We start from the raw sequence: 16,780 nt of genomic DNA, 5'->3' as shown, positions 1-16,780 counted from the left end.
TCGAAATGATTTTGTGGCACTCAACTTCAACCACCCCGATGGTCTCATCTTCAAATTGTGTGTAGTGTGTATCAATGGAGCTGGGGAGTCTGGCTGGCCTGCTGCACGATGTGGAGTCGAAGCTCAGTCCGGTACTTCAGAGTGAGGATGCAGACGCTCTGAGCTGTTTAACATCGCTGCAGAAATGTGTGAAGACTTCCCAATTTGTCATCACCTCTTTCAACAAACTCTCCTTTGATTCTTTGGATCTTAAAAGCCAACATCAGGTGTGTTGGAATATGTTTTAAGTGCTCATCATGACCTTTAACAGGTATTATCAACCCAAATGGAAGCTATTTAAGCTGTACTTTATAGTGTCGTATTAAAATGGTTGTTTTATTAAAATGTCAAATGAGTTTAGAATGACATTTAAAAAGATTGTTAAATGCTTTATACTATATTAACTCATTCACTGCCATTGACGGCTATAGACGTCCAAAATTCATTTGAACTAAATGTCAAATGAGTTTAGAATGACATTTAAAAAGATTGTTAAATGCTTTATACTATATTAACTCATTCACTGCCATTGACGGCTATAGACGTCAAAAATTCATTTGAACTATTTCTATGAGTTTAAATATTTTCCCTACTTTTGTTAACAAGAGTATGAAAACTTAGATTTTTTTTAATTGTATTAGAACAGATATAAAATTTGTGATTAATCGTGAGTTAACTCGTGAAGTCATGTGATTAATTACGATTAAAAATTGTAATCGCCGGACGCCCCTAATTTTTAATAATATTTTCTTTAAAAGAAAAAAAAGATTATTAAAAATAAAAATATAAATAAAGAAATATAAATTTAAAAAAAGAAAAGATTATTAAAAATTATCGTAATAATTTTATATCTGTTCTAAATGTATAAAAACAATTCTAGGTTTTCATACTCTTGTTAAAATGTTAAAAATAAAAAAATAAAAGTTAAACTATTAGAAATAGTTCAAATGAATTTTTGACGTCAATGGCAGTGAATGAGTTACGTAATTTTTTTAGCCTCTAAGGGTCACTGTGAATACTGTACTTGAAGACTTCTAAATGGTAAACATAGGCAATTATTTTTTGATGCTATGAAGTAATTATTTCAATTTTTGTGATATTTTATATACATTTAATAATGATGACCGTTTCTTTATATTTACTCAGATCCGTAAACTGTATCATATGAAGTAAACACAATACTTTCCATTCAGGATCTCTTCACCAAACAGTTATGTTTTATGGAGGAGATTGAGCTGCGTCGTCATGAAATATCCCAAAACCAAAAGGAAACTCCCATTCTCGAGGTATGTTATGTGATTTTGTACTGTTTTTTGCTGATGTTGATGATATATCATTTCATATTTTATGATGTATTATCATTTCTTTTACAGAAACGTGCTATTTGTGTTTATATATATATATATATATATATATATATATATTTTATATTTATACAACTCTAAACTTAAAAATTTAAGTAATTGATGGAGTTTAACCGCCTTAAAATAATGTATAAAGCCCATCATGAAATTTTACCAATTAACATGCAAATCAAATAAAATAAAATAAAGGAAAGTGAGTACGAATTAAGAGGAACAGATATTTTTTCCAAACCTAAATACAGAACAAAACAAAAAGAACAATGTATTTCAACTCAAGGTGTCAGTTTGTGGAACAATCTGGATTATAAAACTAAATCATCTCAGTCTATTTCTATTTTTTTTTTAATTATTAAACCACAATTACTGGTAAAATATATTTAGCACAATGTCATGCTATTGAATTATTTTGTTTATTTGTTACCTTGAAAGTGTCTTGACTGTTTGCTGTCATTTATTTTGTGTTGATCATTTTTGTTTGACTTCTTTCTGTCCTCTTTCATTTCTCTTTTCTTTTAAAGAATGAAATAAAAAAATTTGAATTGAAAATTGAATCGAATTGAATGTATTTAACAATCTTAGAATGGCTTACTTTTGAACTGTCAATATTAATCAATTTGCTCATGTGGGCTTTGTTATTTCAAAATAAAATAAACGATACGTTGCCTTTCAGCTGTGTGTGCTGGGCAGACATGTGAGAGAGAGTTCAGAAGTCAAGACCATGATACAGAAAGCCACCCAGGCCTTACTACACGGGACAAGTAGCCTACTGGATCATGGTGAAGGATGCCTTGCTGAGGGGCAGGCGAGACGTGTTCAAAACACGAGCCAACTCCACATGAGTCTCCACAGAAACCAGGTCCGTGTCTCCTTCATTTTGTGTCGCAGTTGCTGTTATATTGACTGATCTCCATTCAATTTGATTGAATCTAGAAGTTGCAGCAGATTCTTGGCGCTCGGCTGAGTTTCATGCAACATCTGTTCCATCGAAATCCAGAAGCACTGCGGGCTCAAGAGGCTCATGAGCAAGCGCAGCTTGAGGTTCGGGGCGAAGCTTTGCTGCAGCAGTCGCTACAACAGGAAGTGGCATCACAGTGGAGGCTCCGGGTCTGTTATTCCCAAAAGATATACACCATATTCAGTCTATCATTATAGACTGAATTTTGCAAGGCCGATATCGATTAGTAGTAGTCAAGGAGGCCGATAACCGATATTTCAAGCCGATATTAACTCATTCACTGCCATTGACAGCTGTAGACGTCAAAAATTCATTTGAACTATTTCTATTGGTTTAACTTTTTTTTTTCCATTTTTGTTAACAAGAGTATGAAAACCTAGATTTTTAAAATTGTATTAGAACATATATAAAATTTGTGATTAATCGTGAGTTAACTAGTGAAGTCATGCGATTAATTACGATTAAAAACTGTAATCGCTTGACGGCCCTAATTTTTAATAATCTTAAAAAATATATATATATATATTTTTTTTTTTTAAGAAAAGAATATGAAAAATTAGGGGCATCAGGCAATTAAAAATTTTAATCGTAATTAATCGCATGACTTCACTAGTTAACTCACGATTAATCGCAAATTTTATATCTGTTCTAAATGTACAAAATAAATATTCTAGGTTTTCATACTCTTGTTAACAAAAGGGGGGAAAAAATGTTAAACTAATAGAAATTGTTCAAATTAATTTCTGACGTCTATAGCCGTCAATGGCAGTGAATGAGTTAATTTGAAGTAAAAGAGAAAATATTAGCGTCAAAATAAAAAATAAAAAAAACCTTGACAGAATTGACAGCTTTGTTTAAAAATTATAACAAAAATTGCAGGGAGCGTCCAGGGTCATCAATTCATTTCACTCATGCTAAATGAATGACTAAGCAAGTAAATAGTTCCCTAAAGTTTTCTACTGTAAATAAAGTTTTCCAAAATGTAAGCATAATTTCTTTATTTTATTTGATTAAAAAAAATAAAAGTCCAGTGTCAGCATGTGGAAATTTAAATAAATCCCTAAATGTGCAACGTTTGCAAGCGTTCACCGCTCAGTGAGATACCAGCTTTATTGACCTTCAGATTCGTAAAAAGGCAGATGCCGATATTTAGCATTTTGACAAATATCGGCACCGATGATCGGCCCGGCCGATAATCGGTCTATCCCTACACTACACATATGGTAATACATAATGCAGAAACTATCCAAGAATGCAATCCTGAAACGTTTATGGTTGGATCTGCCGCAGGAGTGGACCCGCTGGGAAGATAATTGTGGTCAACTGGGGAGACTGCTCGACAAGCTTGAAGTCAGCATCAGCAGTGCCGAAGCAGAGGCGGAGGATGATGAGGAGTCCCATATACGACACCGTCTACATACCTGTCAGGTAAGAATTGGACAGCACTGGTTGCATCTGTTTTCCCACTTCTCATTTTTGCAAAACATATTCAGTTCATTGAGTAATTGCAATCTACTTCCACGTCTGCCCAGTGGTCCTGCAGTTTTACGATCCTATAACCACGCTAATAGTTGGCTTTAGAAGCTACTGGCTAAGTTTACTGTCGATTCTCTTTTTTTACTCAGCAAACTTTGGTCCAATTGGAAGCCAACAGAGCTGCCCTGGGACAGCTCCTGGATCAGAAACGTGAGCTGCAGACAGATCCTTCATTTGCACACTCTGTCAGACAGACAGGGGGAGCTGTGGAGCTAAGATGGCGGAGCATCTGCAGCCGCATGGAACAGGAGGTTCAGCGCTACAGTGACATCTGGGACTGCTGGGTCAGGTGGGCTAGCTTAACTCATTAACTGCCATTGACGGCTATAGACGTCAAAAATTCATTTGAACTATTTTTTATTAGTTTAACATTTTTTCTCACTTTTGTTAAGAGTATGAAAACCTAGATTTTTTTAATTGTACATTTAGAACAGATATAAAATTTGCGATTAATCGTGAGTTAACTAGTGAAGTCATGCGATTAATTACGATTAAAAATTGTAATTGCCTGACGCCCCTAATTTTTAATACTCTTTTCATTTTTAAATCGCGTCAGGCGATTACATTTTTTAATTGTAATTAATTGTATGACTTCAATAAAACTAATATCTGTACAAATTTTTTTTTCTAGGTTTTCATACTCTTGTTAACAAAAGTGGGGAAAAAAGTTAAACTAGTAGAAATATTTCAAATGAATTTTTGACGTCTATACCCGTCAATGGCAGTGAATGAGTTAAAATACAAGGTTACCCCGCTATATCGCTTATTTTTTTTTAAACCAGGTTTTCACATTACTTTCATTCATTTCAGTCTTTAATATCTTTAATTTTGAAACGAATACTGTGTTTAACCTCACTTCTTCGGTATCTAGTGGATTCATCTGGAACATGCATGATCTCACGGAGAGTTAAAAGAAAGTTCCGTTATCAGTATTGGACCGAAGCCTGTCCTCTCCCTCCCACTTAAGAGAGAAGAGTCATGTTCTGCTTCACTAACTGAACTGTCTTTGTGTTGCATTTGTCCTCCCCACAGATTCCAGACAGACTTTTCCGCCGTCAGTAAATGGCTCCTTGACGCTAACAAACACCTGACGATTTGCTCAGAACTCACTGATGCCTCTCATGTGAGCCAGGAGGGTGTTTGCAGGGGTCTGATCCGGCTGTTGGTAAGACTTTGAAGTACTGTATGTCAATTGATTCAAGTGGCGACTTTTTTTTTTTTTATGTATTAAAATTATTAATTGTAATTAATCGCACGATTTCAATAGTTAACTCACGATTAATTGCACATTTGTGTATACAATAAAACGTTCAATAAAATAATTTTTTTCTGAGTTTTCATACTCTTGTTAACATACAAGTGGGAACAAAATGTTAAACTAATAGAAATATGGCTGCATCTTCTAGTCATTGATACTGCATTTTTTTTTATAATTAATAAAATTCGGTTAAAATTTAAAAGATGTACTGTAAAAAAACGAGTGTGATATCGATTTGTGTTGAGGTCATTTTTCTGCCACTAGATGGCATCATTGCATTTGTAAGACGTTGGTTACAGCTCAGTGTATTTTTATTTTCATATTAAGAGCTAGCTAATCTTTAACATGACGTAACTTGTGAAATTCTGCAGATTTTAAAATTGTAAAATACAACTTGACCCCGGTCACCACAAATGTATGCATTATTATTACATTTATTACTGCTAAATTTTGACGTGGACGTGTCTGCTGTGGTGCGACTAGATTTCCCCCATTACAGGGGTGGCCATTGATTTTGCACACCAAAAAATTTGTGGCATTAAAGGAACTTTAAATTAAAATCAAAACGAATGCACTCATTTTGACACCCCTAGTATTAAATAATTTTGCACATATCCTCTATATTGTCTTCTGCATAATTAGTGTCTTAAGGCTATTTTATGACATAAAAACAACACATTATAGCCACTGTAAGTTATTTACCGCACCATTAGAGATATGGAACGTAAACCTTAAAATTAGCATTTTCTGCAGGACTTCAATATCGAGATGGAGGCCATGTCTGCTCACAAGGAATCCGCCTCCCGAGAAGCCGCTCGACTGCTCCGTCGGAGGGAAACGGAATGCCCCGGCCTGAGAGGGCGCCTCGCAAAGCTGGAGATGACCTGGTGCGAGCTCACCTCCGACCTGGCAAATGCGCAAGACCAGCTGCAGCAGGTGCAAATGTTTTTTGGCACTTGTGTCAAATAAATGAAGCAGACGTTGATTTTCATAGCGGCATCAGCGGGTCTTTCTTTTTGGACCTTCAGTATCTCATTGAATTCAGATGAATTCAAGGCGGGCAGTTGATCAAAGATAATGAGGGGTTTTTTTTGTGATCTCGTCCAGCGCAAGGGAGTGAAAATCACTTCAGTCACGCCGTGATTGAAAGTCCAACAAGTGGGAGGGCACCTTTAATTTTGAACTACCATTTATCACCAATGACTACTTTTCATTACATACCAGCTTAAATCACATGACGATTAATTGTAATACTTAAAGATTGAGCTGCTTGTGTAATCAGAAGCTGCTCCCGATGTGGCCGCCGAGGAAGCTGCTGTCGGACCTGGAGGACTGGCTCGACAATCTGGAGGTCCAACTGGAGCGGGCCAGAGAACAAGTCCGCAAGGCTACAGATGCCGCTCAGATCCGTAGAACACTTCAGCGCTACCAGGTCAACACGCTCCCCGAGTCTCCGTCTAAGAAATCGATTGGCTGTACCCCATCGTCATTTCTAGCAAGAAGATCGAGAAACCCGGACTTCTTGTGACTAAGCATTCGAGAATGGCCGACATCTCCCGTCTTTAAAGAGGCTATTGTGCGCTCGTATCACCTCCCTACAATCCTTCGTTACGTCAGTGCTGTCTGGAAAGCACATCCCACGCAAAGCACATTGTACAAAAGCACTCCGGGCTAAAAAAAAGTACACGTTGTATAAACAATTATTTTCTATTTTTATAGAAGCTAAGTACTAAAAACTGATAATGAACCATTGCGAAAGGGATGTTAAAAATAAGGCAACCATTAGATAATATGACACATCCCAGAATAAAATAAAAACAAACTGTTGTTTAATTCATTTAATTGTCTTACACTTTCTGACTACCTTGACATTTCTCCTTACGGATTTAATGATATTTGTTTTTTCCCTACAGGCATTAAAGATGTCTTTGGTCAACGGGCAGCCTCTTTTGGAATTCCTCTCCCAAACTCGTCCTCGGGTGATTGGATTGGACGTCCAGGCTCGTCTTCCCGAGCGAACAATTTACGAGGAGCAACTCGGTGCCCTCAGAGAGCGGTGGCTTTACCTGCAGGGGGCGCTGGAGAACCAGGTTGCTTGCATAGTTATTTACTAGGGCTGCCCGATTATGAAGAAAATAGTCATTACGATTATTTTGGTATCGATTGAAATTACGATTAGGACGATATTTAATTTTTTAGTACAACACATAAAAAATTAATATTAAAACATAAAATTCTTTAAAACACTATAATTATGCAAGTTCCTTTTAAATAAAACACAATTTATTAAATTATTTATTTTTAAATTTTAAAAAAAAAAGTGCAAATGTATACATTTAAACAACTCAAAATTAGTATTCATGCTGATTTTGTAATTGTGGAGTGTAATTGAAATTGTAATTGAATTTTGATTACTATTATTCACCTTGTATAAGTGATGCGTTGGGCCTTTTTATTGTACTGTATAAGGAACTTGACATTGTAGTTTGGATTAAGAACATAAACATCAATAAAATCAATTGTATTTGATTTGCTATATGAAGTGATCTCATATTGATTATATACTTGATTTCTCGTGCAGATTCGTGGAGATCAAGAGTTCCGGTACTTTTGCACTGCCAGAGAAAGACAGTTGCAACGTCTCCGTCGGTCATTTGAACAGCAAAAAAAGCATCTGAATCAGTGGAAACATCCAACGAGTCAAACCCAAACCCAAAAGGTTCTGCAGGAGTGGAAGGTATGCAAACAAGATGGAAGTTAGATTATTTGCGCCGCACTTTTTGCCTTTCTCATCTGATCTGATATTCTTGTATTTTTTCCCTCCAGGCTGTTGTTGGACGAATAAAGGATTTGGCTGCAGCTTTGCAGGGGGTGAAATTCACACATGCGCTTGTTGAAAAGGAGCATCCGTGTGATGTCGCTTTTTGTGACCAGGCGCAGGCTGTCAGTCTTGCTTGTGAGGATCTCAGTCAGCAGGTAGGAATAGAACACAAACGGTAATGATGGTTTTGAAGGTGTTGAGATCACTTAAATAGGACTTCAAAGGAGGAATAATTCACTACTTCATATTTGAACAATAGATGGCACAGCGGGCTGTTAACAGGATTAGTCAACTGATTGTTCCACACAAAAACCAAAAGCACACACTTGAGAAAATGTAGTTTGATTGAAATTAATATTATTAAAACTCATTCACTGCCATTGACGGCTATAAATGTCAAAAATTAATTTGAACTATTTCTATTAGTTTAACATTTTTTCCCACTTTTGTTAACAAGAGTATGAAAGCTTAGATTTTGTTATATTGTATTAGAACAGATATAAAATTTGTGATTAATCGTGAGTTAACTCATGAAGTCATGTGATTAATTACGATTTTTAAAGAAAATCGCCGGACGCCACTAATTTTTAATAATATTTTCATTAAAAGAAAACAAAAGATTATTAAAAATAAAAAATATAAATAAATAAATATATATTTAAAAAAAGAAAAAAGAAAAGATGATAAAAAATTAGAGGCATCGACAGCGATTAAAATTTGTAATCGTAATAATTTTATATCTGTTCTAAATGTACAAAAACAATTCTAGGTTTTCATACTCTTGGCTATAAACGTGAACTATTTCTATTAGTTTAAAAAATTTTCCTACTTTTGTTAACAAGAGTATGAAAACCTAGATTTTTAATTGTATTAGAACAGATATCAAATTTGTGATTAATCGTGAGTTAACTCGTGAAGTCATGTGATTAATTAAGATAAAAAAATTTAATCGCCGGACGCCACTCATTTTTAATAATATTTTCTTTAAAAGAAAAAAAAGATTATTAAAAATAAAAACTTTTGTTAACAAGAGTATGAAAATATACATTTAGAACAGATATAAAATTTTAATCGCCTAACGAAATGATTATTAAAAATTAGGGCGTCAGGCGATTACATTTTTTACTCGTAATTAATCGCATAACTTCAATAGTTAACTCACGATTAATCACAAATTTTACATCTGTTTTAAATGTACAATAAAAAAATCTAGGTTTTCATACTCTTGTTAACAAAAGATGAAACATTCAAAGGGGGTAAAAAAAAAAATCCCACTAATTTTGCTTTGTGCTGATTCTCAGATGCGATTTTTGGAGCCGACTTTACAGCAAACTATCAAGGAATGGGCTCGTCTGGACAGAAATCTGCGGGAAGTTTCTCTGCACACCAGCAGGGTGCGCTGTACCATGCAGATTTATGGAGCTCTTTTGTTTTCACTGAAACAGACGGAAATTTATCTGGAGCTTCTGCAGGTCAGCTTCAATGTAACTTATGTGAGAAATGTAATAAGGACTCAAAAATGAAATTTGTTTTGAGATACATCTGGCATTTGTGGACAGCAATTCCAGGAGATGTGCAGACAAGGGAAGAAGCTTTGGGCGGACATCACAAATTCCCTTGAGATTCTTTTGAAGACTCTTGATGGTGGAACGTCTCGGTCATTGAATGATCGAGTAGAACAAGAGCGAAAACGGTTCGTAACATGGACTCACTGATTCATAATCATCCATCCATCCGTGACTTTCATGATTGAAAATAGTCAAATATTTTTAAAATCGATTAATCTAGCGATTATTCAGTCGATTAATCAACGAATCGCCTTCATTTTAATTTTACATTTAAGTGTATAATTATTATTATTTTGCCTGATTATAGTTTATTAACCAGTGATTGGTGGTTATTTCATACTTTGTATTCATATAGTGATTAAAAAAAAGGGGGATTGATACTTGTACTATGTTACCAGTTCGGTCATTGTTTTCTTTTTGCAAATGTCTTATTTTGATTAAACACAGAAGATAATCCGTTTTTCTTTCATGAAGGACTACGGAAATCAGTGAACAATTACTGTTGATATGCTGAAATCTGAGGATTTGGACAATTTTAAATTGAAAAATGTCTCCAAACGATTACTCGATTATTAACTCATTCACTCCCAACCATTTTCACTGAAGCGACCCCCTTCGCTCTCGGCTGTTTTACTGGATTTCTACTGATTTTGCAAGGACCACAGAATATTGTGTTCTAGCGCTATAAAAACATGGAACATACCAAAAAGAAAGATTTTTTTTCATCAGGAAAAACAAGTATATTTGTATGTGTGCAATTAGCATTAGAATATAGCTAAGTTTAATCATTATTCACAAAACTGTTGAAAACACTGGCAAAAAGAGCTTGTTGCAACATGGCACTGGCTGATTTCTTATATTCTGCTGCCACCTCCTGGCCGTTTTTGGTCATATCTACCATTGCTTTAAGCGACCTCTTCATGTCAGAAGCTATATCGAAGCCTTCTGTATGCTGTAGCATGAAAAACATTATTATTATTATTTAACGTATAAATACGTCTTTGGGATGGAAGGACAAATTATTAAAAACTTATTTATAAGTTTTTGGGTTTGAATGAGTTAAAATAGTTGTCGATTAATTTGATAATCAATTACTTGTCGATTAATAGATTAATTCCGACAGCTCCAATTGAAAAATGTCAGTTATACTGGTGGCCATTATGGTGGGGGCTTTCTTTCTATTACGAAAGGTTATCAAAAAAATGTTTCCCACATGTGCAGGACACAGGAGTTCACTCTCAAGTTATAAATTCAAACTGACTTTCGTCCCAGGTGGGAGGACATGTTGGAAAAGTTGAAGGAGGAACACCAGAAGACTGACGAGACCCTTTGCTTCTGGCAGCAGTATAATCAGGCTTTTGATAACGGCTCCCTTCAGCTGGAACACCTTCGGTGTCAGGTCTCCTCATTTTCACCCCGACAGGAACCTCAGGTTGCGGTCCTCTCAGCAGAGGTTAGTTCGTGCAGTTCACGTTAATTGTCAAATGAAGTGGATCATTTTAACGGGAAATCTTCAACCCAGAATTTCAGTGTTTATTTCTATTACCAAACAGGTGGGCGGTCACCGAGTGCAATCAATTTAGTTTAATTATTAGAACCTTTTTTCTGTTCTTTTTCTTTTTTATTTAGTTCTAGAGAATGATTGAATAACCTGCTTGACTCATCATGCACTTACGCTGATTCAGAGGATGAACTCATGGCTGTTATTGCTTGTTTTGCCGTGCTGCACTTATTTACCTCATTTTGTACTGTCCACATGCTGCATTAGTGTTGTTTTGAAAAACAAGCCCGAGGGTCACGGGTCCCAAATTTTCACATATTCCACATCCTGCCTCAAACACTAAATTTTAGTCCGACGCATTCATGCTACAATTTTTTATTACTTTTAAAATTGAAAATGGATATAATCATTTATATTTTCAATCAGTGGTTTCTAACCTGGGTTCGATTGAACCCCAGGGGTTCGGTGAGTCAGTCTCTGGGGTGGTTAAAATTGTCATCCCTTCATACTAACTATGTTGTGTGAAAAAAGAAAGCGGTTGAACAAATATTTGCAATATGAATTGACATGGTGTTCCGCAGGGTTCAATTCCGAGGCCCCTGCGGTTTTCTTTGTCTCTGTTCCTTCTACCAGGTTAAGAACCACTGTTCTAAACGCTTTGACAATTACATTATTAAAGGCCCAGTCACTAGCGTCACCAAGGTTTTTAACTCTTTCCACTGCTCCCTCTTTCTGCAACCGATTTATGATATACTGTTGACCTCGTTTCATCTTTGCAAAGAAATTGCAGAATTTTGCCGAGGACCTGCAAAACAGCGCGGCAGATGTGCTGGCCTTGTCAAAGCCTCTCATTGGATGTCTCAAACCACTGGTCCAAAATTTGATCCAATCGGAGAGCACGGAGCTGTCGCTTGAGGTCTTCCTGCTGAATCAGGCGATTTCAGACACAAAGAAACGTATTCAGGTATTGCCAGGAGCGCAAGCTTAGTTAATCACAAAACGTCATACAAATATGGATTTGGATCTGTCCCGTTTCTTTCTGCAGGAAGATTTAGACAACGACAAACTATTTCACACGCGGCTGGAAGCCCTTGAGCAGCAGACACAAAACATACTGCATGGAGTGAAATCCAACATGAACGACAAAGACGTTGTGAAGGTTGGTTTGAGTTCTCGCCAGCAGACAAGAGCAATAGTTGCTTCTTAAAGATTTGTTTTCACCCCTGGCTCTTAAAACCTTGTTTTTGTTTCTTGGCCGAATAGCACGAGCTGCTGAAACTTATCGAACTGCTTCCATCGCTGGTTGATGTCAGCGAATTGAGCGGCTGCGTGACCTTCGACGAGCAGAACAAGGACGCGCTGCACATGCTCAGCAAAACATGGACCCGTGGTGTGAATCATATGTGTTTTTTGTACAGGTGAGAAAGTGAAACGAGACGCTTGTGGGGGAGAATGTAATTCAAATGCTCAAAATGAACTTTTTGGCACAAAAGGCGTTTTCCCTCTCAATTTGTACGAATGCCGGTTCGTCAGAACTCTGCAACGTGAACATCAGCAGTCCCGAGACTTTCATCCGAAGTGCCAGGAGCTAACATTTATCCTGGAGGAGCTGGAGTCAGAACTTCCAAGTGGCTTCAGCCTCCAAGAGATACTCGCAGTCCATCAGGTACAACGTAGGGCGTCTACTTTCTGAATCGCGTGCTGTAATAATACCTTTTTGTCATTATTTGTTGTCCCTTACCCATGAAGAGGCGTCAGATTGAAATGATAAGCGGACAAGAGCTTCTCCAAAGTCTATTCTGTGATGCAATCAAGTCCATGGAAGAGCAAAGAGTGGAGGGAAAGTAAGTGATGGAGCAATTAAGTATTTTTTTTTATGATACTTTCTTATTGTTGTATCGGATGAGAGCCTTGAGAGTGCCCAGCTTTCTCAGTTTTATTGATTTTGTTTTTAGGACTTCAGTAAAAAAATAAAATAAAATAAAACAGCAGGTTGTTACTTTTTTAAATGTATTTTATTATTATTTTTTTTTTTTATTATGTTAATTATTTAATTATTTATTTTATTTACTTGCCTGCATGTTTCCTGACTTGTCTTTTGTTTTTTTGTAAATATATATATTATTTTTTTAACTGTGCTGATAGCTATAATGATAATTTGGTTATTTTGCTCTTGGACCTCAAGGACACAATGTCCATGATTTCCAAAAACAAATTGAACTGTGGACTCGTCAGACCGCAGCACACGTTTCCTCCTTTTGTGTCAATCCATCTCAGATGATCTTTGTATTTATTTACAATTTGTAGATGTAGCGATGAACTCTGTTAACTGGCAATGGTATTCTGAAGTATGCCCGATGCCGCGTCGAAATGTGATTCATACGATGTGACGTTCACCAATTTGAACGTGAAGTATCTTGTCCTTGTAATGTAGTCATTGAATATATGTTGAAAAAAGGATTTTACAAATCATTAAATACGGTTTCATTGACGTTTTAACACAACATTTTGTTTAAAGAACCCTGCAGGTTCTTGCCCAGTCAGAGAATCTTGCCTTTGTGGGGGTCGTACGGCGTCATCAATAAAATGAAGCGATCTGCGGTTTCCCAGCTGCATTTGATTTTTCGCGTGTTGCGTATAAAGACACTGGATACGCGCCAATGCAACAAAATGTAGTAATTTGCAGATGTTTCCGGTCTTGGAAGAGCTAAATGTCCCTCTCCTTGATCCTTTCATAAATCCTGTTTGTGGTCTCTTGATACTTGGACAGCCCAAGGATTATCAACGAGGTCTAAAGGAAAGTTTTGTTTTCTCCTCTGCTTGTTGGAAGTGCCAAAGGCTGTTAAAAGTCGTAAAAATCCGACTGGATTTGAGCTGATTTGGCAATTGGTCGCAGGAACTGTGACTGACGTGTGTTCTGTTGCCGTTGTTTTATTAGCGTTTTTATGTGTTGCGTTTTAACAAGGAAAGAGTCGTCATGTTGAACAAATGATTGTAAAACCCTTGATATCTGTATTTTGAAATCATACCCATCAGCAATATGACTATATAAGGTATATGCGCTGTGACAGATCTGAGCTCCTGACACGAGCGGTCCACCTCCGAGAGAGGTGGTTCAGATCTTCGCTGCTGGCTGGCCAGCACCGGGCCACGGCGAGAGAACAGATCGACCAGCGGAGGCGCTATAAACGTGGAATGAAGCTTCTGAGCAAGACGCTGAGATCTGTCGAACCCCTGCTGTCCTCTGCTCACCCTCCGCTTGCTCTGTTGCCTGTCGCATCACATCAGCTTGCAGATCACAGCCAGGTTAGTTTGATAGGAAGTGTTGATTTAACCTTACACGGTGGTACTTGATCTTGGTGGAGGTACTGGACCCTACCAGTTTTTTTTTTAATGCGTATTCACTAGTGTTAATTTCGTCAACACATATTTTTAACCTGACTACAACTAGGAAACCTTTTTTTTTTTTTTTGTACGAGAAAGTCATTTTCTCTTATTTCACAATATTTTTCTGGCGCCCTAGCTGCCGGAAAATTACAGTTTTTTTAATTTTTTATTATTATTATTTTTTTTTTACACTAGAAAGTAATTTTCTGTTATTTCACAGTATTTTTCTGGCGTCCCAGCTGCTGCAAAATTACCGGTTTAAATTTTTTTTTTTTTTTTTTTACAGTGTATATCTAATCACATGTCCTTTCAAAATAAATGTTAATACAATGAATGCTACTATCTACAGGACATTACAGAACTTTCACAAAGAAATGATGGTAAAATAAACAAAATGAAAAAATTAATTTCTCAGTAACTATAATTCGTTTTCTTTTTTTTAGGGTCTTAAAATTGAATTTGACATTTTATCCCATTAAATATCAGACAAATATTTGTGTTAATATACTGTAATTGTGTGTCAAGTTGTTTTTCATCAAAAATATTTGAAAATTTGATGTGAAATAGTTTTAGATCCGAAATGTTACATAAAAAAATATACAGGGGCAAAAATGATTGTCCTGACTAAAACGTTGACAGTTTTTGTTGACTAAGATGAATAAAATTACGTTTTCTTGGACTAAAATGCTAAATTTATAATAATAAAAATGGACTAAATAAAAACGTGATGAGGCTAACTAACTATAACGAAAACTAACAAGCGTGATTGAAAATGGACAAAAACTGAGACAAAATTTGAAAATGGCGGATACACTGAACCCAAAACAACCTCTGCTGTTCTCTTAAAATGGAAGAGCTTATTACACATATTCGTCCGCCCACTTTCTTTTTTCGCTCGACATAGTATAAAGAAATCACACGACGTACCATCACAAGTCGACTACTGAGCGCACCAAAATTCACCGCAGCACAGACGGGCCAAGCGCAATGTGGCACGATCACCTTAGTGAGGCGTATCATCACAAATCACGAGTCGGGTGTGTGGCTTGACCTCCGCCGAACCCCTGGGATTAGATCGAACCCAGGTTAAAGAACCACTTGTCTTAACATCATTGCATAGACTTGTTTTTGTTTCAAAACTCTCTAAAATCCACCTCTAAATCTGTTCAAGTGTCTTAAGGAAGCTTTGGGGCTCCGCGCACCCGTACTCACCGAGACTTTGGAGGCTGGCAGGCTTTTGTGCGAGGCGACGTCTGACTCAGACAGTCGCAGTGGACTGGAGTCGGATATTCAGGCCATAGAAGGGGCCTGGAAACACACGAATGTGCTGGTCCAAAAAAGGAGAGGCCTGGTCAGCACCACTGTTCAGGTAATTGCACTCGTAACTCAGTCCTCCAATTGTATTATTTAATGAGTGGAATTTTTATTTTATTTTTACTATAAGAATGAACGCAAGCTCTGGACTGACAGTCCACATACTGTAACGAGCGAGGGTCACAGTGTTAATGTGGTAGGAGGGGGTGGGGTCAGCTTCGGATGACCCATATCCAAGCCCTGATCCCACCATAAACACACACGCACACGCACACGCTCACACTCAGGCATGGCGTGAGCCCGAGCACAAAGCTCCCTTGCCAAGAGGGATCAAAGTACAGCTCAAATCTATCTCTGATCCACATCCAGGGACAGCTGGGTGTTACCAACTGCCCGTTCATACCGACACAGAAGCTCCCTAAAAAAAAAAAAATGCAAAGCATATGTAAGAAACAGAAAAAGCGCATGAGCTTGGAACAAAACAATAAGAAGAAGACCCCTTCGTTTTTTACACGCTCCAATCCTGCATCTCTGTTCATGTAATAGAACTGGTCGCGTTGTCAGGACGCCATAAACACCAGGATGTGTGAACTGAAAGAGCTGAGGACCCGGTTGAAGAGGCCGCTACCCGTGAAGATGGAGTCGGAGGAAGAGGAGCTCATTCAGGTGATTAGAATACAGTGCCTTTTGGCGGACAACATATTTGATCATATGAGTTAAGGCAGAAATAAGAAATATTTGGGACCTTTTTTTGCTCAAGGGCTCCCTCTACAGTTAGTAAGTGTAATGAAACTACGCAACAGTAGCCCATCTGTAAGGACTTGTGCTTTTGACTGTTTTGACGCATTGTAAAATCAATTTACAAAAACTTAAATATTTAGTTTACCAGGCATTGTTTTGAGACGATACCCGGGCCTTATTTCAAGGTATCGGTTCTCGTGAAGGCGGCTACGATCAGGAGCTCGAAACTACAATTAGAGCTGTCATTATGTTAGCAAAACGTACTCATTATAACGAAAACTAATGAACTTGCTAAA

General features: G+C 37.1%; 1 protein-coding gene across 6 annotated transcripts in view; it reads left to right on the top strand.

Moving 5' to 3' along the window:
- Positions 1-16,780, top strand: part of syne2a (spectrin repeat containing, nuclear envelope 2a) — a 57,559-nt gene that overhangs the window by 16,822 nt on the left and 23,957 nt on the right. For all 6 annotated transcript variants that reach the window (XM_086060922.1, XM_086060919.1, XM_086060918.1 and 3 more), the window contains 23 exons: positions 66-266; positions 1,233-1,325; positions 2,074-2,259; positions 2,334-2,507; positions 3,649-3,786; positions 3,984-4,183; positions 4,927-5,059; positions 5,906-6,088; positions 6,435-6,584; positions 7,066-7,242; positions 7,734-7,889; positions 7,979-8,128; positions 9,275-9,445; positions 9,533-9,666; positions 10,814-10,994; positions 11,824-12,006; positions 12,088-12,201; positions 12,306-12,460; positions 12,576-12,708; positions 12,792-12,886; positions 14,114-14,348; positions 15,601-15,798; positions 16,290-16,409. In XM_086060922.1, the coding sequence (XP_085917048.1) occupies positions 66-266; positions 1,233-1,325; positions 2,074-2,259; positions 2,334-2,507; positions 3,649-3,786; positions 3,984-4,183; positions 4,927-5,059; positions 5,906-6,088; positions 6,435-6,584; positions 7,066-7,242; positions 7,734-7,889; positions 7,979-8,128; positions 9,275-9,445; positions 9,533-9,666; positions 10,814-10,994; positions 11,824-12,006; positions 12,088-12,201; positions 12,306-12,460; positions 12,576-12,708; positions 12,792-12,886; positions 14,114-14,348; positions 15,601-15,798; positions 16,290-16,409 (3,660 nt within the window). The remainder of the gene's footprint in view (positions 1-65; positions 267-1,232; positions 1,326-2,073; positions 2,260-2,333; positions 2,508-3,648; positions 3,787-3,983; positions 4,184-4,926; positions 5,060-5,905; positions 6,089-6,434; positions 6,585-7,065; positions 7,243-7,733; positions 7,890-7,978; positions 8,129-9,274; positions 9,446-9,532; positions 9,667-10,813; positions 10,995-11,823; positions 12,007-12,087; positions 12,202-12,305; positions 12,461-12,575; positions 12,709-12,791; positions 12,887-14,113; positions 14,349-15,600; positions 15,799-16,289; positions 16,410-16,780) is intronic.

Source organism: Leptonotus elevatus, chromosome 18, assembly GCF_054856555.1.
Source record: "Leptonotus elevatus isolate MCC_2025b chromosome 18, RoL_Lele_1.0, whole genome shotgun sequence".
Taxonomy (NCBI): Eukaryota; Metazoa; Chordata; class Actinopteri; order Syngnathiformes; family Syngnathidae; genus Leptonotus; species Leptonotus elevatus.
Note: the sequence above shows the minus strand (reverse complement) of the source record. Positions and strands in the feature narration are given on the sequence as shown.